The 24,677-nt window shown below is 28.1% G+C and overlaps 1 protein-coding gene across 2 annotated transcripts; it reads right to left on the reverse strand.

Annotated features, from left to right (window-relative positions):
- Positions 1-336: 336 nt before the first annotated feature.
- On the reverse strand, positions 337-3,919 carry LOC126668910 (ethylene receptor 2). Of its 2 annotated transcripts, XM_050362139.2 has the most exons (3): positions 3,557-3,919; positions 1,461-3,325; positions 337-994 (listed from the first exon to the last, which is right to left on the reverse strand). In XM_050362139.2, exons 2-3 carry the CDS (start codon positions 3,213-3,215, stop codon positions 455-457), a joined length of 2,295 nt encoding a protein of 764 aa, XP_050218096.1. In that variant the 5' UTR covers positions 3,216-3,325; positions 3,557-3,919; the 3' UTR covers positions 337-454. The 2 variants fall into 2 exon arrangements, with proteins under 2 accessions (XP_050218096.1, XP_055960578.1); XM_056104603.1 differs by having other exon boundaries at positions 1,461-3,919.
- Between the last annotated feature and the right edge of the window lie 20,758 nt (positions 3,920-24,677).

Genomic DNA, 24,677 nt, shown 5'->3' on the forward strand with positions numbered 1-24,677 from the left:
AAAATGTGGTGTACGTACGTACTAAGTTTAGTTCATGCAGAATGTGCAATGCACGTGATCATTCATTTCCAACAGATAGAATTGATAATTTCCGACAAGCGCCATTTAAACGACGCTGTACAAAATTAAAGGGATCAGGATTTAACTTGTACAGATTCGAGTACGTCTAGATGATTTGTTTTGCAATTAATGAATATTTTTTGTTTAAAAAATTTAACATTCAGGGCACAAATATTCATTTTTACTAACATATGTTTCTCTGTTTCCGAGCATCATGTTTCTCTGTATCCGTTTCCGTGCTATATAATTTTCAATTATCGGGGCGAGAAATAATAATAATGAAAGAAGCTAATTCTGTATATATCATTGAGATTGTGAAGGTAGTATATGTAATAATGTAGACATTTGTACGGTACAAGGTTGATGGGAATTTAGCTGAACTGTAATAATGTTATCACATCACCTTGTTTGCCTGAAGAACAACTCTTCGAAGCTCATTTGCAATTCCTTGAAGCATAACCGGCTTCTGAATCACACCATTCATTCCAATCTGCAAACACCTTTCCCACATGTCATCATCTGTGCTTGCTGTTAGGGCCACGATCAACGGCCAATTCCGGCTTCGGAACTTTCGTATTCTCGATGCAACCTCAAATCCATCCAACTCAGGCATTTGAAGATCGACAAGAACAATTTGGAAAGACGCGGACGGACCAACAGCACTAAGGCATTCAAATCCAGATGAAACTGTAATAACACAGCAACCTAATTTCTCGAGCAGTTTTCGTGTTACAGCTCTATTGACATCATCTGCATCAGCTAATAAAACTTGCAAGCCTCTAAATAAAGTGTTGGAATGGGGGTGATCATATGATTCTCCAGATTCAGTTGTAGCTATGGAAATTGACGGACGGAGTACAAACCGAAGGACTAGCCCCATGCTTTGAGGAATGCCTTGAGCATTCGGTACTACCCAGATCTTCCCGTGCATCAACTGCCAATCACATGAACAACAATACTAAGGAACCTAATGCAAAGACTAGTTTTATAGCACTTTAATAGCTCTGTGTCAATCGAAACTGAAAATTCGCAATTCAAGAAAGATGCCATACAAGAAACTCCTAGGGGTTGCTATACGAAGAAATTAAAATTGAGAACAGAATTTGTAATCCACATCAACTAGGAGAAAATGCATCGACGGCAAGTTCCCTAAACTCAGCTATTTAAATCAAACACATGAAAAGTGCAGATTTCTAATAATCGGGTAGAGACGGACAAGCAATTTTGAAACAATGTGATGACAATGAGAGAAGACTAGTCTGCTTATTTAGAGATAAAGCTGCTTCTAAATGTTACTAGTTGATACCAATAAGCATCATTATATCTCCACCAAAATCTTAAAATAAGCAATAAAATATCAGCATACCAGTCAATGCAGCATGGATAGCTTAGATTCTTACCTGAACCAGCTTTTTGCAAACGCTGAAGCTCAAGCTCTCCTCAATTCCGTCACTGGTATACCTCCTACCTCCAAGATGCACATCTGAACTTGAACCTTCGGATTCAGAAACATCATCCTGCACAATAATTTCAAATCTGATATATACATCTCCATCAGGTGTGTTACTTCTCCAGGCTGCCCATTTATGATCGCTCCTTTCCTGGCTTCCATTCTCCGAGAGAATCCGAAGCAACACAGACCCTCTTCTGTTATTGCCATCGAGCAGGTTACCAACCATATGCAAAATCACTTGAAAAACCCTCCTCTCATCTCCCATGACATTATCAGGCAAGCACTTGTCGACTTCAATTGAAAAACCCAACCCCCTATAAACGCATAAGCACTTGGCGAGACAAGCTGCTTCTTTGATTGTGGCACGTAATCGGAATGATCTCATTTCCAAGGGAAACCTTCCGCTATCTTTTGTTGAAATTTCCATTACGTCGTTTATTAATGTTGATAGCACATTGCTAGTCTTCATCATTGCATCGACGAGGATCCTTTGTTCAGTATTTAGATTCCCGTCCTGCATAATCGAAATTAAACCCAAAATAGAATGCATCGGTCTCTTCATACCATCGCTCATTACCTTCTGAAACGCTGTTCTCGCCTGGCTTGCCATCATTGCGTTCATTTTCGCCTGTTGCAAGGCTCGGTTTTGCTCCTCCAATTTCTCCCTCATGAATTGGGACTCTTCAAGAACTGCAGCATGGGAAAGAGCCACAGCCACCTGATCAGCCACCACCTTTACTATCTCTAATTCCTGGTTAGTCCAAGATCTCGGCTCTTCCCCGGGAAGAACGAGTACCAATATTGCATAACAGGCCTGTATTATCTCAGGAGTTCCTCCTTTGAAATTGCAAACTCGAAGCATTGGCATCCGAATTGCGGCCATAGGTCTTTGCTCATCGGAGTCTCTGCTACTCCCAGCAGCGAGGGCTGAACCGGGGCTAAGTATGTTCACTCCGTCGCTCCCTTTAATCCTAACAACATCAGGATCAGTAATCGGTATTGAATATATATCCGTGTTGGAATAACTTCCCCCGTTCAATTCATGAGTTAAATTCATCTCCGTCCTGATCTCATTAGGCATCCACACAGCACAATTCTGCAATCCCAAAGTCTTAGATAACTCAACAAGGGTAGTGTAAAGAATTGTATGCCTATCAAGCGATTTCCGAATCTCCTGAGTAAGCATTCGAACATGCAATCCAGCTTCCTTCTGCTTCATTATAATCCCAACTTCGCGACCAAGATCCCATGCCTTTTTCTTCAACATGAATTCTCTAACCTTCACTTTAAGAAGCAAAGGAATGAGCGTGAAGAGTGTGATGGCGGTGGCGCACGAAACGAGAGCGGTTAGAATCTTGAAGACAGTGAGAGCAAGCATGAGTTGAAAGGGATGAGGGCCATAGGTCCAACCATTTAGCAAATGGGTCAATCCACAAAGAACAATGAAAGCGATGAACTCGAAGAGGACCCATTTGAAGGGGACATTGGAGCAGCTAACAAAGTATAAGAGTTCGATAGGGATGGAGAAATAGGCGACTGCAATCAAAAAATCACTCACTCTCTGGCAATCTAAAATGCTCTCTATGCTCCATAAGCTGCCCTCATCGTCACAGTTACATCGCGATAGGCCATTGTCATTTGCAGATGCTGAAATGAGGAGTAAGGAAAGCAGGAGCAGCCCAGAAAGTAAAGGTTTTAACATTCCGGCCGAAATGGGCTGCCACCTCTATTTCAATCCATTAGTTTGAAATGTTTTGAGAGAGCAAATGTGTTGATCTAAGGAGTAAACATGAAGATGTTCCAGTTTAGCAGCTGTAATGAGAACATAAGACAGAGAGCTCAACCCCGGGAACAAGTTGTTAAAAGATGAATTACCACTCACTCATTTGGGGATCTAATCTAACACAGAAGCACTCAAGACTTTTTGTTTTCAGAGGTTATAAAGTGAAAACAAATTGAAAGAGTAACATAGAAGACGACATTTGGTTGAATCAAACTTAAAAAAGAAAAAGGCAGGAATTATCCAGAGAGACAAAGGCATACCTGAATGACAGAGAGCAAAGTCCAGATCGTGTTGAGTGGATGATCAAGAATATGACATTTGCATGAGAGAAAAACAAATTGATTTTGTGTTGGGAGCTTCACAGAAAAGAAAATGTATATGGAGGTAAGACATAGAAACAGAATCCTGGATTTTTTTAAAAAGAACAGATGGGAAGAAAGGGATTGAGAAGAAGAAGGGGGAGGTTGTGTAGTGTCTCTAAAATTTGAAACATAGAAAAGGAAGAGGGAATGGGAATGGAAATGGTGAAACTGCTTCGGCTGATTTTATTGTCCGCGCCGTTGTTTTGGTGAAACAGAGAGTGGGACCTGAAGAGGAAATATGAAGAGAACTTGGACGCTCTTTTGCATCTCACATCCCCCTATTTCTCTCTCCTCTTTTACGTTTCTTTTTTTCCTTTCTCCTCGCCAATTATTCTTTACCTTCACGCTCTAACTATTTTTTTTTTTTTAAATAAAATGATGATTTTATAAATCACAATTAAAATGCAACAAATTTATAACCGAATCCATTAAAAAATTCTACAAAAATAATTTAAACATATCATTTTCACTAAACAGAAATTGAAAATGAAAAGAAATATAAAATTAGACCGCCTTATATATAAGTGCTTGAATTAGCCAAATCATCAAAACAACTTGAGTGTTTCTATCTCTTCCGAATAAAAAACCAAATCAATGTCCACAAAACTCAATAAATAACATTAGGTAAAAACATCCAATAGTTGAAGAAAGAAAAAGATCAACTAAAGGCAGAATCTATAAGATGTCGCATTTACCAAAATAACACATTCAATTTTTCAGACAAAAGAACAATTAATAACAATATGAGTACTACTTTCATCAACATTGCTAACCAAATACACAATAAGATATTGGAATTCAAAATACCTCTTACAACCAAAGAAGCATTTGAAAATAAATACAATCTCTAACCAAAAGACAACTGAAAAACTGAACCCTCAGACGAAGATTCCGCTTCCAAATAAACAGGATAAGAATTTAAAATAGTTGTTGTCTATGTAGGCTGTTTTTAAAAACAAAACGAGATGTCTCTGGAATGAAATTATGTCCTTTCCGATGACAAAAAAAATGATCAGACCTGCTGGAAATAAGCACCACCCGACATCAAATTTTGAAGTATGAGAAACTGCTTTTGCTCTCTTATTCTAAGTCGTCTTCTCCAACTGAAATCAAATGCTGAGTTTTGCTGATTGGAAGAGGTTGTTGTGCCTTGGATCAAAACTGGAAACGCCGAGCTTAGCTGCTACAGATCTTTAACTGAAGTTGACTAATTCCTAGACAGGGAAAAGTCTGAAAAACCAAATAATAACAGAAGACTCACCCAACCACACATCACTCCAAAAATTAACTGAATTAACATTTTCCAATACTAACCGAAACCCTATTATTGAATAAACTCCAAATCTCAAAATTCTTAATGCAAGAATTAAAAATGCCTTCCAAAGATGAGATAAGTGACTAAAATTACAAGAATTCAAATCATGCCAAGAATTGATAGAGCAACTCTTTAACACCACAAAAAATAAAAGAAAATAATTAGCCGATCTTAACTTTCAAAGACATTTGTGAAAAACGCTTTGATTTGTGGATCTTATTTTCATTAAATATTTTCAGTTTCGTGCATTTATGGCAGTGGAAAAAAGAAGAATTACGGAAAAAAAAGATCAACAACACCAACCACAACCTTCTACATTGAAATTTTTTAATAGCTATCTTAATAATTTAGTTTGATCTAGCTTTGATTTACTAGGATATTAAATTATATGTTTTTTTTATTTAAATTTCAGGTATTTTAATTTTTATACCGTTGTTGTGTGTCTTTTTAACTGTTGAATTAATTAAAGCAAATCTATTTTATGTTTATATATATAATATAAATATGTTTATATATTTTTAAATGTATTAAATAACTATATTTGTTAAAAATAAAATGGAATATTTATTAAATAATAAAATATATTCTATTTATAAAATGTTGAACTAATCTATACAATTATTTAAATGTTACGTGTTTATTTTTCGACTAAATTGGACATGCTACTATATTGTAACAAAAAATAACTGTTTAATAATAAATTTATAATAAAATAAAGGGGTATTGGCAAAATAAATCTTAACGTTTCACTTTTTTTTGCGATTTAAGTCTAACGTTTAAAATTTTACGAAACAAATCCTAACCTTTTCAATTTATTGTAGTCTAAACCGTTTTCCGGTGATTATTTTTTTATGTGGCAGCCATATTATTGGTATATTAAATCCTAATGTTTTAAAATTTTGCAAATAAAATTCCAACGTTTCGTATTTTTGCAACTTGTAACCTAAAAAGGATGACAAAATGCATGGCTGAAATTAGAATTTAGGCTACAATTTGCAAAAATTGAAAAGGTTAGTATTTGTTTTGTAAAATTTTAAATATTAGACTTAAATCGCTAAAAAAATAAAATGTTGAGAATTGTTTCACCAATACTCTTAAAATAAAAAACTAAAAATAGAATAGAAATACTCTATTTTTTTTAATAGTACTCTGTTTTAATGCATATTATTATTAAAATTACTTTTTAGATAAAATAAAAAATAAAATACCCTATAATAAAATCGAATATAAAGTATTGTTGAAGAGAATTTTTATTCTGAAATGATAAAACGAGAGAATGTTGAAAATGTCTTTAAAATCAAACTTTGGTGAACTAAAGCCGAGAGAAGATTTTAGAGAGATAAAAGAAGAGAGAGGGAAAAACATCCTAACGAGTGCTATTTGGCTGCCTTTCAAAGTTCTAGCAAATTTTCTAAAAGTTCAACGCACCTGGTTAGGTGCATGCACAATGCATGTCTTTTACAAATCTTTCATTAAAATAAACGATAATTACTAATCCTTTTGTTTTACATTGATTAGTTTGTTTTACGTATTTTACGCGTGATTTTTAGTGCGACTCGTTAAATAATTATAATAATATTAATTACGAATAGTTTATCTCATTTATGAAAAATATAAATAAATAAATATAAATAATAATTAAATTAATTAGTTTATTTTAATTAAAATTGTAGATGTTTTAATATAGTACTCTAACTATATTCATTTAATTAATAATTTATTAGAAGTAATTTATTTTAATAAAAATTCTATATGATTAGATAATAATTATTAAATATTTAAAGTATTTTATTTTAGTTAGTACTCTAAATAATTGTCCTGAAATAGTATTATAATAAGTAGTTTATTTTAATTAGTACTTTAACTCTAATTATTATCTCAATAATTTTCAATTAGTAAATATATTTTATAAAGTAAAAAAGACATTAACGTAAATGTGTTTATCTCTCCCCCCTCATCCGTGCTTTTATAAATAGTATAGATATATAATTTAACATATTTATAAATATTAAAAAATCAATTTAATAGGATGATATGAATTTATTTATAAAAGATATTATATTTATATTTTTTTTGATAGAGGTAATGTTATAAAAATCATAAACTATACATGTATTTTTTATTTAATCACGAACTTTTAAAACGTCTCAATTGTATGCATAAAGTGTTTTTTTTTTCTCAATTTGATACACAAGGTTATAATATGTGTGACTGCCAAAAATGACGTTCACTTCAGCAAAATCACACAATGAATAAGTGACACGTTAGCATATGCATCTAATTTTGAGAGAAAAAAATAAAACTTCATGCATACAATTGAGACGTCTTAAAGTTCGTGATTAAACTGAAAAACATATATAATTTATGAATTTAATTAATATTATCACTTTTAAATATAATATTACTTTTTATTTCTTTAATAAATTTTATTTTAATTAATGAAAAATTATATGACAACTAACCGTTTAATAATAAACAATTGTATATAATTAAAAAAAATGATGGTTATTAATTTAGGACGGATGAAAAATTAACTACCACTTAAAACTCGTTATTTTATTCCGTCGCGTTCTAAACATCGCTTGCTCTTTTTATTGAAATATTATATTAATAAAGAAAGGGACATTGCGCTTCCACTCTAAATTGATAAATTATATTTTTTTGGACATCAAAATAATACATTTATAATTATATTTTTTATGTTAAAAAATTATAATTAAAATGATGTATATGTTCTTAATCTCTATAAGTATAGTACCTGTATTTGAAAGTAAATTTCTATCTTTAAATATAAAATTATTATATATTAACTTTATTAAAAATAAAAAATTAAAAAAAAGCAATATTGTTTAAATATTTTTATTTTTAAACCAACAAAACATAAAAATAAATTACCATCATAGGATGATTTGAACTCTTATTGGTATGAAAACTAGTCATAATACATTCTCCACTCTAAATTAATAAATAATATTTGTTATCTCAAATTGCAAGCGATCACTGAAATAATTGTCATAGACATATAACACACACACATATATTTATATATGTATTATTTAAAATAAAAATTACTAAAAGATAAAAATTATATTAAGGATAAGTAAGACATTTTTTAACAAATTATATTTTTTTATAATTTATCATATTTTATATAATTAGATTATAATTTTTGTCTTATCTGAATAAAATATGTGATTCCTCACTATCTTTAACTGCTTATTTATCAATTTGGGCGTTGGAGTAAGTGGTTTCAATAATTGTTAACTATTTTATTTTATTGGTTGGAAATTTCAAATAGATTCCATTACGAAAACACATTATATTAGTAACAAAAAAACTAACAACAACTACATTAAAATAAAGAAAGAAACATATACATATACCCGAACGTGTACTTGGTGTATGAACCAAATCTAAGCTTAGATTCATGATGTCAATGGAAGATAACAAGAGACATTTAAAAATACATTATTGAATACACAAAACGTAATTAAGCATTTCATAATTATAATCTTCTGCAAGACAAACTTATCGGTAGCATGAACATATTAATATTAAGGTCTAATTACTTAAACGCCCTCCACTTTTCAATTTTTTTTCAATTGCATCCTGACGTTGAAAATTTCTCTCAAAATCTTCCCACCTTTAAATTTCTTTCCAATTGCACCCTGATGTTGAAAAATCCTCTCACAATCCTCCCATCTTTAGATTTTTTTCAATTATACCCCAAATTGGAAATTTTTATGGTTTTGATTTTAAAAAGTTATTGGATATAAATTTAGGAAGAATGCTTTTTTACATCATTAATAATATTAGCATTTTAATTAGAATATAGATTAAAAATAAAAAATTATTTTAAATTTTTTTCCATTTGAAAAGAGGTCAATTTAATACTTTATGGTACAATTGAAAAAGAATTTAAAGGTGGAGGGTTTTTAGATGATTTTCCTACGTCGGGGTGTAATTGAAAATAAATTTAAAGACGGGGGCTTTTGAGTGATTAAGCGTAATATTAAATGCATAATTGATTACTACTCCTTAAACAAAAACCAATGCATAATTGATTACTACTCCTTAAACAAAAACCAGATTGGGTGGTTATGGAGGAGCACAAGTGTTTAGTGTGAAGTAGAGGTGAGGTGTGTGAAACTGCAACGTATACATCCTTAAACATCCCTACAAGCGCCATAACTATTCAAATTCACGCGTCTGCTTCTATTAAGAGCTGTGTGAAATGAATGTTTTTTTTAATGTTTTTTTTATATTTTTTAAAACAAAATATATTTTATTAAATAAGTTATTAATTATTTTAAGTAATTACAATGAATATAAATATAAATAACATAAATTTATATTAATATATTTTAAATATAAATGAATAATAATGAATGCTTTAAAATGTGAGAGTAAAATTTATAATGCTCCGGCCGAAATTTCTCCGGAAGAACAATTTGAACATCACGTGGTGATTAAACTCTCTCACGCGCTAAAAATGGCGGTATAGATTTTTTGGGTGTGCGTCAAAGATGGTTGATTTTCATAGATAGTCCCTCAATTATCGTCTCTACCCACTATAATTTTTAAATTTTAGTTAACAATATATATACTCTCTCAACTTTTATTCTATATTATTTTCATATGTTATTTCAACTTCATTTTTATAGAAATTTGATATGTCACAACCGATTATAATTCTCTCTCTCTCTCTCTTTCTCTCTCTCTCTCTCTATATATATATATATATATATATATGAACTAACAAAAAAATATTGAATTCCTATTTTACAGCTGCCAAAATAAAAAATTATGTTAAAATTATAAAATATATCAAAAGATTATGATTTATTTAATAATAATTTTTATTTAATTTGATCAATCACAAATGGATAATATATTCATATCTAAAAACAATTATATACATAGAGGAAAATATAGAAAAAGAATTGGAAAATGCATGAAATAAAATCCAAAATTATGCAAAATCCGTGTATTCTTCTCAAAGAATTTGGTGGTCTTCAAGGAATGGAGAATAAGAAAGATAAAGAATGCATGTAATTCATCAGCTTCATGTGAGTTACGGGACCAGAAAATGGCTTTTCTTTTCCACGTCACACACCTAATTATTTAAAGTTAAAAAGGAGTTTTCATTTCAATCCCCAAGTAAGACAAATTTTAATGTCTGAGCGCAAACTAACCAATTGAAATTGACTTGTTTGTAGTTTTTGGATACTTCTTTTTTAGGAATTTTTTCATTACAGCCATATATAAGAGAGTTCCATATGAAATTTAATTTGGTGAAAGAGATAAGAGTTTGTTGTTAAGATGAAAGAGAAAAAGTAAGTATAGTTTCCTAACTAAAAGGATACACAAGTTCCCCAATTTATCTTGTCTTTCAAGTTTTTTCTTTCTTTCTTATATTTATCTATCCGAAATCAAAAGGAAAATATGTAAAAATTTGGTTAACTAGTCTAATTAATTTTTATTCAAATGGCCTAACTCAACATATCTAAATGATTAATATAAATACTTAAATAATTTTCACATTTTCGATATAAAACATTACATTCACTATTTTTTAAATTTGCGAAATTCTTATCGCGACTGAATTTAGGTTAAATTTGGACCATATTTCAGGTGTTGTAATTCATCAAGATTTTTTTTTTCTTTCAAGGTCCAGTTAACACTAAATATTAATAGAGTCGACTCCATTTATAACAATTCGAATTCGACTGGCTCAATTTAATTTTCAGATCTAATACTATAGCAGTCCATAATCAACTGATTTAAATTAATTTTCAACCAAAACGCATTGATTTAAAATATTAATCCAAAGTAATTTAATAGTGGAATGGCAGGCATTATAAATTACTCAATAATCTCATATTTTCAATAAGAAACGTTACGAAGTCTTTTCATTGAATTTGCGGAGGAACAAAGAGAGGACAACAAGTCATTTTCATTTTTACTTTGATTCTGGTTGAGAGAACAAGAAGAAGTTAATTGCCATACGCTATCAGCAAGAAGGACCAACTATATAGACATTTATAATAAAGTATTAATTACATGTCAACAGAAAATTATTTAGTACATTGCATCAGAACATTATATATTATATATACCAACATATTAGTTTTGACTTAAGAATTATCTTCAAATTCCCTCTCAATATTCTCATGACCTATTCTAATTGGACTAAAATTGGTCTAACCAACATGAATGAATCATGGAAATTATAGTTGAATTTAATTAGATTTATGATGATACAGCCAGATATAATTATAATATAAATCATATACTCCCTCCGATCAAATAGAGTTGTTCACTTTGAAAAAAAAATTGTCCTAAAACTGTTGTCCATTTTCAAAAAATAACTAACTTTTACACTCATTTTTCATATATTAATCATATTTAAAATCCATTAATGAGTAAATTGAAAGTGGACCCTATATAAATAAGGATATGACAAAAAAAATAAAAAAAAAATTTACAAAACTCATAAACAATAATTGTTTTTTTTAAACTGTGTGATAAATGTAAAGTGGACAACTCTATTGGAACAAAGGGAGTAGAAAACGGTATAAATTCATCGTATTTACTTTAACAGATAATATTATTAATATTTATCAATATTACAAACATTTTATTTATATTGTTATCGCATTTAATATTATAAGAATATCACATAAAAATTAATGTAGCATTATAATTATTTTATTTTAGTTCAATATTAGAGAAACGATTAGTATAGTTAAAAGAGTAAAGGGTCGTTTTGATCCTTGCATTATGAGCTGATTTCATATAAAATAAATTTGATATATTCTAATAATTTAGTACGCAACTCTCTAAAATAAGACTAATTATATCAAATTATGTACTTTTATATCATATAAAAAGCAACCGTAAACTTAAATTTATTTAATATTACATGTCAATTTTAATTTAAGTATAACCATACAAAATATTTAACCTTTTTGATTTTTTTTATTTATATCTCAATCTTTCAAACACGTCAATTTTGGCATAATTTTAATAAGTATAATGCAATTGTAGTCAATCCCCTTTTTTAAAAAAATAAATCAAATTTTTTCAGTTTTTTTTATGACCAAACGTTTTTGAATTTGACAAATATCTTCATATTAAAAAAAGACATCCATAAATGGAAAAGCTCAAAAACGTTTAGCTTTTTGTGAATAAACTAATATAATTGATATATATTTACTGAAGTTAAGTTAAAAATACATCTTTTAAAAGGTTGGAATATAGCAAAAAATAAACAAAAAATAAGGTATTTTAAAGTGATTGTGCTTTTAATATTTATTTATTTTAAATAAAATTTTACAACAATATGTTTGAGTTTAATATCTTTTTAAAAAATTCCATGCGTTCTCAAAATATATAAATGAATGAAATAACTCTTATTCTGGTAAATTATAAATTAAATTGCTAAAATATAAAACATGTAAAATTATATGAACTTGTTCCAAACGTTTCAAGTTCTAAGCATCAGAATGAAGCCTTTACTCAAAGTTAAAATGAAAATTGACGGTACCAATGGGGACGGCCTTATCATACACAAAATTAAGACATGTTGTGATAGAAATCAGTTGGTTTAATCCATCAAAAGGTCCTTGTAGTTTTATTTTTCTATCAGATGGTCTTTCTATAAAGTTTGTTGTTCAATAAATCTTATTGTTCGTTTTCTATTTAATGAGTTTTTTATGCACGGAAGTTATGATCGTGTGTTTAATTGTCGTTAAGTGATTAACAATTTTCATATTAAAATATTAAAGAAGATTTTTATACTTTTAAATTTTATTTATCTAATCTCTTTTTCAATTTTTTTTTATTCAATAGACTTCTACATTTTCAAATTTTTATTTATTTAATCTCTATTTAAGTTCAATAATGGTTCATTTTACCTACATGTTAAATTAGATTGAAATTTAAATTTGATTTCATATGCATTTGCAGCAAGTACAACAGATTTTTTTTATCCGTATGTCCAGAAATGGACCTAACAATTTAAATAAATTAATGTATGGACTAAACATAAATAAAAATATGCAAAAAATTAAATAAATAAAATTTAAAAAGTAGAGGAATCTAAAAATGAATTTGGCCAAATCAGATTTGGCAAAACAAAAGAGGGCACGTGGGGTTATTGTGCATGCCATGCACTATCCCATACATCTGTCTCTCTTGAAACTTTTTCCACCCATTGTTTTTGACTTGAGAGAGACATTGAATTTGATCTTAATTCATTAAAAATCATCATGTCACATTTGAAGCCATCGTAATGTACTTTTTATGGGAGGAAGTTTTCATTATTAGGTAACTTTATCCTTAATTCTTTGATATTAGCCAACTATCCAAATGAAATTAACAATGTTTAAGAAAGCTGGTAATTTTCACTAATGGTTCCTAAACTTTCTTTCCTCTCCAATCATCATTCAAAAACTTTAATTTGTACCCATATTATTCCTTAGATTGTTGGCATTTTCACCAACATACCACTTGTCTACTACCACTCGCTACCGCTAAACACCATCAACAATGAACAAGGCTTCCAAATTTTTGTGTAGACATTATATAGGGTATCGTGGATGATATTTTCTTTTATCCATCTTGCATTTTTTTTTCATTTTTTTGTTTAATTTATTGATTGCTTTTGGTTTTTGATTATCATTGTTTTTGAAATCAATAGGATTAATTAGATATAACAATATTTCAAATTTTCATCGTGATGGTGGAGACCCAAGCGGCAGCGGCACATTAGCACCACCACTAGTGGCAGTAGTAGTAGGGCTAACGATTATGTCATCAAATCATAAATGTGTCGTGTATTTATCAAAAATAATGAATTTTTCTATTCAAGCATGAGTTATTCAACTAATAGCGTTAAAATGTCAAATTCAAACACAAAATATTTATTTAATAGGTTAATACGTGTCGAACAGTCAAATATATATTTTTAAAAAAATTATAGAATAGAGCACATATTTAACACGTCTATTAATAACTAGTTTGACCTATCTAATAAATTTTAATTAAACTATAGCCAAACAATAAACCTCTAAAACAACATAAAATTAAACACAACAAACAACAATTAATAAATTATATGTGTTATATATATGACTGCATCTGATCACATATAATAATTTAATTAATTAATATAATTAATACTAACAAATTTAAACGTGTTTTGGACGAGTCAGACTTGTTTAACTTGTTTTTTTTTTTTTTAATAAAACTTAGACTTTATTAATAATCCAAAGCAGTTACATTTGTGAGGAATTCAGGAAAGCAGTTATACCACTCCTGATGACCTGACATGGAACGGGCATTTTGCGCTAACATGTGCGCTGCCTGATTCGCAGATCGTCTCACGAAAACAAAATTAACATTACTAAACTGCTTTGCTAAATCTAAACAATCACCAATAATAAAGTCTGGATCCACCAAGCTCGGGTTTCGCAGCTCTAGAACTACTTCCATCGCATCAGATTCAATGATGAGATTAGAATAACCCTTAAGCCAACTAAGGGCCTCTCTAATGCCAATAGACTCAGCCTGCCTCGGATTCAAACCACCGCACAAATGGGCCTCTCTAATGCCAATAGACTTGTTTAACTTGTTTAATCTCCTTAAACTGTATCGAAAACGAATTAATTTATTTAATTATGATCCGATTTCGTATAAATTTATTCTAAATTTGTTTAACTGCATATCGTGTCATGTAAATAAATCGTGTTATAAATTTTCAGGCCGTGGCGTCATTGTCGACAATGACAATTATGGTGGCTGAGACAATGCATTGCAGTAAAGGCATGAAAAAAATATTTATAGAGATTTTATTTATTCTATATGAAATTATTTTAATTAATTTATCTATAAATATTAAAAAAATAAGCTATTATTATCAATTATTATATTTTGAACATTTAATTTTATGTTGTTGTTGTTGGTTGGTTAATATTATTATTTAAATAAATAAATTATTATTATAAATATAAATATAAATATAAAATTACAATAGTAATTAACATTAACTATGCCAGTGAGGCCTAATATAAATGGCTAAGGCGTTTCAGTGTACTTTTAAGGTCTCGATTTCGAGTTTCAGTAGGGTCTGTAGTTTAAAGTATGAAAAATAAAAAATATTAACTACTAACTAAGAGTAATAAATTAATTCGCATATGGCGTTTATATGACATGCAGGCCCGGTCTTAGGCATAGGCCACTAAGACCTATGCCTAGGGCCACATATTCTAAGGGGCCCCGTATTTTTATAGGGTCCATTGAAAAATAATTATAATTTTACTAGATATTAAAAATACATATATTTATTGATTATTTTGATGATATATGTTCTAATATTTATTGTAAAAATTAATTAAACTCATTAATAATTAAAAATATTAACTCAAAGGTGCTCATGTTTATATGAGGTCTTTAAAATATATATAAATATATTTATATCGATTCTTTTAATAAATTGGTTTTGTAATTTTTCCATAATTGATTTAAACTCTTTAATACTATTACTAAAAAAAGTAACATAATTTACGTGTTTTAAAGCATTTAAAGTCAATTTTTATGTAATCTTTCAAATAAAAAAAATTACGCTAAATATGCCTTTTTTTATTTTATTTTTGCAAAAATACATATTTTAAAAATCTAAAAACTATATACCGAAAATCTATTAACGATCTACTAAAAATCTATCAATAATTTAATAAAAAAATATCTATATAAAAACAATTATATGAAAAGAGAGTATATTTTTGTGAAAAAAATAAAACGAGCGTATTTTTTTAAAAATAATTTGACAAAAATTGATATTTTCCAAGGAGACTTAAAAAATCGCCTAGGGCCGCATGCCGGCCTTGATGACACAATATGTTACTATGTGGACTATTCATGCCAATTGATGAGAAGACGATGACGTGTGATCTAAAAAGTTCATCCTTCAAATATGATTGTAGCCCTGCTACAGATTCAAATATATATTTAAATTGGGTGCTAAATCATCAAAATTTAGCAATGTTATTTAAAAAAAGCTAACGACATAGGCGATAAATATGTTAAATATAAGATCAATGATAATATAGGTACAAATTAAAGTTTTAGGACAATAATTGGAGAGAGAAAAGAGTTAGCAGATCGTAACTAGAAATTAACCCATAAATAAAACTACAAGGAAAAAAAACGCTTAATATATATATATATATATAAATTTTATTATTTTATATTTTGTGATTTATAATTTTTTTAATTGAATTTTTTAATTTTTAATTTTATTTTATTTAAGCCTTCAACTTCAATTGTTTGCTGATCTGACTTATTCTTATTCAGCATGGTAAAATACGTGTATAAAAATGTTTTAAAACGCGTGAATGATAACTAAAATGTATGAATTAACCCGTAAATTATTTATTTTATTTGATCCATGCACTTTTTTTCTATTGTTTAAAACATTACAAATTTTAATGCATTTTGCAAATTTAACATGAACTTCATATTTTGACGATTTTAAGATACCAACATTCAATTATTTGCAATTTCAAACCTTTCAAATTATTTATGAATCTTTCAAATTTGTGTTAAAATTGCAAAACACGCTAAAATTTATGATTTTATAAAAAATTAAGCATTAAATAAATTTTTAAATAATATATAAAATACATCTCTTTTTATTTAAGTGTAAGAAATGTATTTATATCTTTTTTAAAATTAATATATTGTATGAGAGGTTAAATGGATAAAAAAAGAGTAGTTTAGATATTTAAATGGCGTTTATATTACACGTGTGTTAATATGATTTAAGTTTTAACTTGTACCTATATTATCACTTATATTATTTTTTTATTACAGTAATATAACATCTTCAATTTAAATTATCTTTTGTTGTAATAAAAAATATGATAATCCTCTGGAAAAACCCTCCACCTTTTAGCCCGAATTCGTTTACATTCTCACGTTATAAAATAATCAATTTTATCCAAATTATGACATTTCGGTTACAATTGCACCCTCAAATATTAAAATTCACACCTTTTGATTTCAATTACACCATCAAACATTAAATTGACCTTTTTTCAATACTTTCAATTTTAACAAATATTCTAAATAGTTTTCAATATTATAATTAAAACAAAAACACCATCTTTCTTAAAAAAATTAAAAAAATAATTTTTTTATTAAATACAAATCAATTAAATATACCATTAAATAATTTTAAAAAATAAATAATTTTTTTAAATATCAAATTAATTTTTATTTGTTTAAATTAAAATAATTAAAACTCGTTCATCTTCCTCAAGACGAACCCATGTTGTGCTCGTCACGAGAAAGATGAACAGGTTTCAATTATTTTAATTTCTTTTATTTTTTAATTTTTTTTTTCAAAAAAAGCTCAGCGTACCCACTTTTTTGGTGTTATAGGAAAGACGACGTAATACAATTCCTTGTCAGTCGGAGGAACACCTACCTCAAAAACGATTTTCAAATATAAAAAAGGAAGTTTATTGTCTTTGTACAATTTTTATTTATTTCACCTCTCACAAATATTTGTTTTTAAATAGTTCATTTAATATTTATTTTGTACATACGTAGTCTTTTTAAGTATAAAATGATGTTGTTTTATGATAGTTAAAACAACGACGTCTTTTATAGTTCGTCGATAGAAGTACCATGCATATAATGTAAATTATTATATAACAGCTACATATTATTTTCAAATATACACATTACTAAAAGAAGTAACATATAATGTAAATTATTATATTATACAAAAAATTAATATGAGAAACAAATCATTACATATGGCAAAATAATAACACTATATAATAATTAGTTTTTTCATGCATTAACTATAAAGCTGATGAACTATTAGTGATAAAAATATTTAAATGTTTTAGGAATTTTATAACTAAAGAAGATGTATTTATATATTTAGGGTGATTTTAAAAAATTAAATAAAACAATAAAAACTAATCGACACTAAACAGGATATTAAACTTCCCGAGTCACTGAATTATTCCAATATTACAGAAAGGGTACTAAGATTTAAATCGTTAAAAAACAATAATTAAGTTATCGAATTTTTTCATGAGATGTCACTCGAGGCAAAAAACGCGAAACCTTTGCGTTTTGTCCTACGTGGCAATGCTATAATTCTAAAAAGATGTATAATTCGATAATATTTTTTAACAAAAGAGTATAACTCAGTACCCCTTTTGTAATTTGTGATAAATTTAATGACTTTCTTTTAAGACGGTGACCTCCCTGAAAAATAATTCAATAAATTAGTGACTGTTTTTTAACGATTTTTATCTTAATATTCTTTCTATAATTTTGAAATGACTCAGTAACCCATAAAGTTTAATATCCACACTAAACACTTAAAATTATGTTCAACCGTTAAAGCGTTTGAGTAGCCGACTGATCTGACTAAAAAGATTTTTTTTTTAGTTGAGTTAGCTCGAACTACATCTGTGGTTGAACTGATTCAACCAATTGAACTAGTTAAATCGAGAATTGATAATCTCATTGGTTTGGTTTTTAAAAGAGTGGGTCAAACAATGGGGGACACAGAGCATAATTGGGGGCTTCAAAATCCAATTTGAATCCATGTGCTTTGCTACTTAGCAAAAAAAAGTGCAATTGGGTCCGCTGCACATGCCTCTTCTTAACCATGTTTCCAAATCTATATATGGCTGCAACCCATATGTCTTGATCAGAAACCTTACCATCAAATTACTAATTTCGGTTGCTCCATTTTTCAGCTAATTTGAGTACTGTAAACTCTCTCTATATATATAAGCATTAATTCATTGGAGGCTAAAAAGGGGTTTTAGATCTACAATAGAAAAGCTCATTCTCTCCTGTTCATCATAAAGATGATAAATTATCATCTAAATCAATGTTATTAGATCCGGCCTAGTGTCTAAACCGTTGACAGTAGAGAATTAAGGGTTGGAAGTTTAATCGAGATTCAACCAGAATTAAACCCATACTATAAAAAGATATTTAAAAATAATGTGTTATGAAAATAATGGTAAAAATTATGAATAACAATAACCATCTATTTATATTGTTGGACTATAATTCTAATTCTAATTTGTATTAGAATTCTAATTAATGAAGTATTTGTAAGAAAGATAGCTTTGTTATCATTGACTAATTAAAAAATATAAATTTAATTATGATTAATAGTCTTAATGCTATATAGATAATTTATTTCCTATAAATATACTACTTTGTTCACTTTTTAAATACACGAAACACCGAACACACAATACACACATTCATGTGAATAAGATAAAAAGAAATAGGGGGAGGGGGGGGGGGGGGGTATGTGAGGAATATAAGTTAATTCTAATCCTTTCGGGTTACTTCTTATAAAGAGTTAAACGCTTAATGGTTTTTCTTCTAAGGATATATTTACTAGAGATGTCAAACCACGTAAATCTTTTATGCTATTTATATATTTCGCTATACTATTATTTGTTGATCAAATTCATAATTAAATATTTATCGAATTGTTTCGATTCCGCTGTGCATACCAATTCGGTCATCGACCGGTTACGACAATTGGTACTAAAAATTCAACAATTGATATCAATGTTAGTCATTTGGGCATGTTGTCCATTGTGGACTTATATCAAACACCTTATATGCATGTTGTTATACGTTGATTTGGTTAAGCTATATTGAGTTCCGATGATTTCAAAATGATTATTATGATTTACTAAGGACTTTTCGGATTTTAAACTTTAGTTTATACTTTGGTGAAATGTTTGGGTCAGGTTAGATTGGGTGGCTTGATATATGAGAAGAAGTCTGACAGTTTTGATGACTTGGCTGACTCACTACTTTAAGATTTTAACTTGGTCTATTGTTTTTAAATAAGTTATTTAAATGATTCCGAATTATATTTTAAAGTGGGAACTCAATTAGACTTAACTTGTTTTATGACTTTGATTGTTTTGGAATATACATGTGACTGTTCTATTCGAGATTTAAGTTGTTGTGTCTTGACTTGTGTTGTGCTAGTCCTATGTGCTGTCTAGAGTTAGGATGAATTTTAATTTTTATTTAAATTTTCTTAGACTCGTTAGCTGCTCGTGCGTCCGAGTCGAACCAGGTTTAAGTTGTCGTATTTTCACGTGAATTCGCAAGCAGTGAGTTTATATAGCTATTTACCGCTTTATTAAGTAAATTGTGTATTTTAATATATAAATATTTACAAATTGGTTTTAAGTCATTATGGATCTGCATTGGAACGAGATACTCGATAAACTTGTATCGAGACTGTGTGCACCGCTGAGTACTCTATGATCGGCAGACAAATGTATTGCTTACGCTGGAAATTGACGAGAATTTGTTCATGTCTACTCTGGGATTCAGTGTGATACGTCATACTTACGCTGCGATCATTTCAATACTATTTTTCATAATGTTGTGTAAAGTTCTATTGAAGTATTGCAAATATCCACTGCGCTATACGCATTTGGCACATTCTTTCCAAATATATAGCAGAATGTGTAACTCAACAATCTATATAAATATTTGTAAAAAGCATCTAACATGTTGCAGATCTTTTATATATATATATATATATATATATATATATATATATATATATATATATATACTCCCTCAAGTGCTTGATGATCGATTACAAATATTTAAAATCTATATTCTCTATACTATTAGACTATTAGACTATAACACTATAAATATAAAGGCCCTGAAATACCTTACATACATATCATTGGAAAGTGCATTAGCATAAATACGGTAGTAAGAAGAGGTAATATAAAAATATGTAAATTATAAAAACGAGTCAAAGTGGATTGTCCTACACTAGCACTTTTGCGTAATAACTCTACCAAAGGCGATCCTATTATAGGAATAGCGTCAGACACCCCTGTTGCAATTTTACTGCCCAATAAGCAATTTAGTCCCAAGATAAGGAATAAACAATTACGCTAAAAGATGCGGTCAATACACCATATATATATATATATATATATATATATAATATATATATATATAATATATATATATATAATATATATATATAATTAAATTCTAACTATACTCTTTTTATCACGTCATTGTTTGCCTCATATTAACTTGAATGTCAGAATGAACAGTCGAAAATTTCTTTCGGCGAACCTACCGCTTCTTATATAAGGTTATATTGAAGTATTCAAAGTGTCCACTGCGCTATACGCATTTGGCACATTCTTCCCAAATATATAGCAGAATGTATAACTCAACAATCAGTATAAAAATTTGTAAAAAGCATCTAACATGTTGCAGATCTTTTATATATATACATATATATTTTAAATTAAACTCTAACTATACTCTTTTTATCACGTCATTTTTTTCCTCATATTAACTTGAATGTCAGAATGAATAGTAGAAATTTCTTCCGGCGGACCTCCCGCTTCTTGTTTTTCCAGGTCATATACAATCATTAGGGTTTTTAACGGATTTGTTCCTACGAAATTTAAGAAATTCTAATTTTGTGTCTGTTTGAAAAAAAAAATATCAATTTTGTGTCTGTATCCACAAATTTTTCACCCAATCCGCATTCACATAAAGCGGATTGAAGGCAAGCAACAATCCGCATTTTTAGAATGCGGATTGTATGCTTAATTGTTTGGCTAAAGGATATATTTAGTCTCTAATCTAAACCAACTAATATATTCATTCCTTTTTAATTTTTTTTATATCAATATAAAATCTGGTTAGTAGTTTTCTCAATTCTTCATTTCTTTAACTTATACGATCTTTCTTTTAATGTTTCTTTTACCTTAACGATCAAATATTTGATTTAACTCAATTACTTATGTATTATTTAAGTGTAAAATTAATTTATAAGTGTTCTAGGAAGTAGGTCGTAATTATAAAAATTTAAACTTTAAATTTGGAAATTTAAATTTTAATAATCGGTTTTGAACGGAACAAATGAAGTTTAGAAGGTAAATGTATTAGAAATTAATATATCAATGTACACTCTAAATGTAGAGTTAAAAGTTTCGGATAAAACCTCGAAATTAAAATGTCAAAATTTGGAAGTTTCGACCTAATATAAAACTATTTAAGTAAAAATATATATATAAATAATATTTATAAATATATAATAAATAAATAAAAAAGAAAGAAAAAAAAAGAAAGGAGGCGGTAGAGTATTGATGGAGGAAGAAAATTTAGGGATTAAATGAACTTTTTTTTTAAATTAGAATTTCTTAAATTCTGTAGGAACAAATCCGTCAAAAGCCCCAATCATCATAGCACCTTGGTAGATTGGGGATTTATTAGTATTTAATTAAATTTTTATTAGGTTTTATAAATCAATGTTCTTTTTAATTAAATATCTATCCTAAAGTAATTAAAGATGCAAGAAAATTACGATCTAGAAAATGAGAGTAAAAGTTCATGTAAAAACAATTTATTTCTTGCAATAGACATATAAAAGCGGCTTAATTACTTAAAAATTACCCACCTTAATTTTTTTTTTCGTTTATATTCTGACTTAAAAAAAATTCATTTATACCCTGACGTATGTGTTTATGTTTCACCTCTACCCCAAATTTCAAAAAAAAAGATGATTTATTGAAAACAACTAAATATAAGGATTATTTTATACTTTTTTCTATTAAAAAAATACAAAGAAATACTTCATCTTTAAAAATGTTCAAAAGTAAAGATTATTTAAAACTTTTTTTTAAATGAAAAGAGGTTAATTTAATGTCTTGGGGTAGAGGTGAAACATAAACACATACGTTATGGTATACATGAATTTTTTCCTAAATGAGGGTATAAACGAAAAAAAAGTTTAAGATGGGTGGTTTTTAAATAATTAAGTCTATAAAAGCAGCACAATTAGAACAAGGCAAGTAGACCTAAATTAAGAAAAGAGATAAATGCCAAAACATAAGAAATCGACTGATTCTTGAAGACCTCCACACGTCTCAAACAAATATTAGTATCAGTTTAAACATTAAGTACTAATCCCGATCTCTCTTTCATAGACACAAAACAAGAAATAAAACGTGTCTTAATTGAGTTTTAAGGATGTTTCTACCTTTGCTAATTATTATCAAACATCATTTTGATACACATTTAGCTAAAAACGAAAACATTTTAAACAATGAAACTACAATCTCATCACATGACATTCTTCTTACCACTATGGCGTGTCGACTAGCTAAGCGGCCATGTTTGGTATGATTGCAATAATATTCTCATTTCATTTTTTCATAAACTATAATTATTTTTTTAATAATTAAAATAATAATGTCAAATCAAATAAAATAAACATTGAATTAACTTTTGGTAAAAACAATACATATTCGTTTTATTTTATTTTAAAAAAATAATCAAAATTATTTAATTATCTAAATAAATTGAATAAATAATTTTTTTATTAATTTATTCTATTAATAATGATTAATAAGTACACTTTGTAGTAGATAAATAAATTTATTTGTATTTAAGAAATATATATTAACTAGTATTTTACAGTAATTAATTTTTACACGATTAGACGTGATTCGAAACATCGGCAAAGATTTTGTATTATATTTGGTGATTAACTGATTATATTCAGCTACATATTAATTTTATTGTCATTTAGTGAATTTCTAAATGAACTTTTTTTATATTTCAAATCGAACTCTTTTTCTTCATTAAAAGGGATGAGTTCTCTTTCATAAAGTAGTCTAGAAAGAAATAATAAAAATTTGTAATATTTAATTGAGATATTAGCAAAGCAAGTACGATTATTATAAAAGAATAATTTTTTAAATAAATAAGTTTATTTTTGTTTTTGAAACCTCTTAATATATATAATTTTGGATATAATTTTTCTTTTTAATTATGACATATATGGAATATTCGAAAAAATGAGGTAGTTTGATTATATAATTATTAAAAAAGAAAAAGTTGAGAAAATTAAAATATAATAATTAAATAAATTAAAATTGGCCGTCATTAACATTTATTTGGATCTTAATTAATATATCCTTAACCAATGAAAACAGATTCCAAAAACTTAGGAAAATAATAGTCTCAAGTGCATCAAAATTGTCCAACCTTTGTTGTGAGAGGTTCGATGAGGAATAGTGGCAATGAGTGTGACAATGCTTCTATGATTCATTATTCTCCGGTCCCCGGCCAACGCTCCCTCCGCAACCACCCTAATTATAGTATTATCAAAAACCAAAGAGTTTTTTTGATAACTAAACTATAATTTTATAATAATAAAATATTTTGTTTGCTAAGCATTTTCATTTTCATCAAAGTACGTAGATGCTGCAGTTATGAATGTTTATCTGATAAATTTTTCTTTTGATCTAGAAAACTTACATCACATGAGAATTCTTTCTTAGATCATATTATAAAATCCGATATGAGTTTAATGTGATCGCCACATGGCACTCCATCTCAACTAAATGGTATGAAAATATTTGTAGAATAAAAACCTATATTTCTTAGTTATGAAATAAAAATTATATAATGAAAGAATTAAACAGGTAAAATTCAGGTACAACCAGTAAAAAATTAAGTTCTCAAAGTAATCACATAAAACCCTTTTGATGGTGATATAATTTTATCTTGTCTAAGGTTTAAAGTTTTATTAACATAATGAAAGCAATTGAGGTAGAGACACTAATACGA

Source organism: Mercurialis annua, linkage group LG2, assembly GCF_937616625.2.
Source record: "Mercurialis annua linkage group LG2, ddMerAnnu1.2, whole genome shotgun sequence".
Classification (NCBI taxonomy): domain Eukaryota; kingdom Viridiplantae; phylum Streptophyta; class Magnoliopsida; order Malpighiales; family Euphorbiaceae; genus Mercurialis; species Mercurialis annua.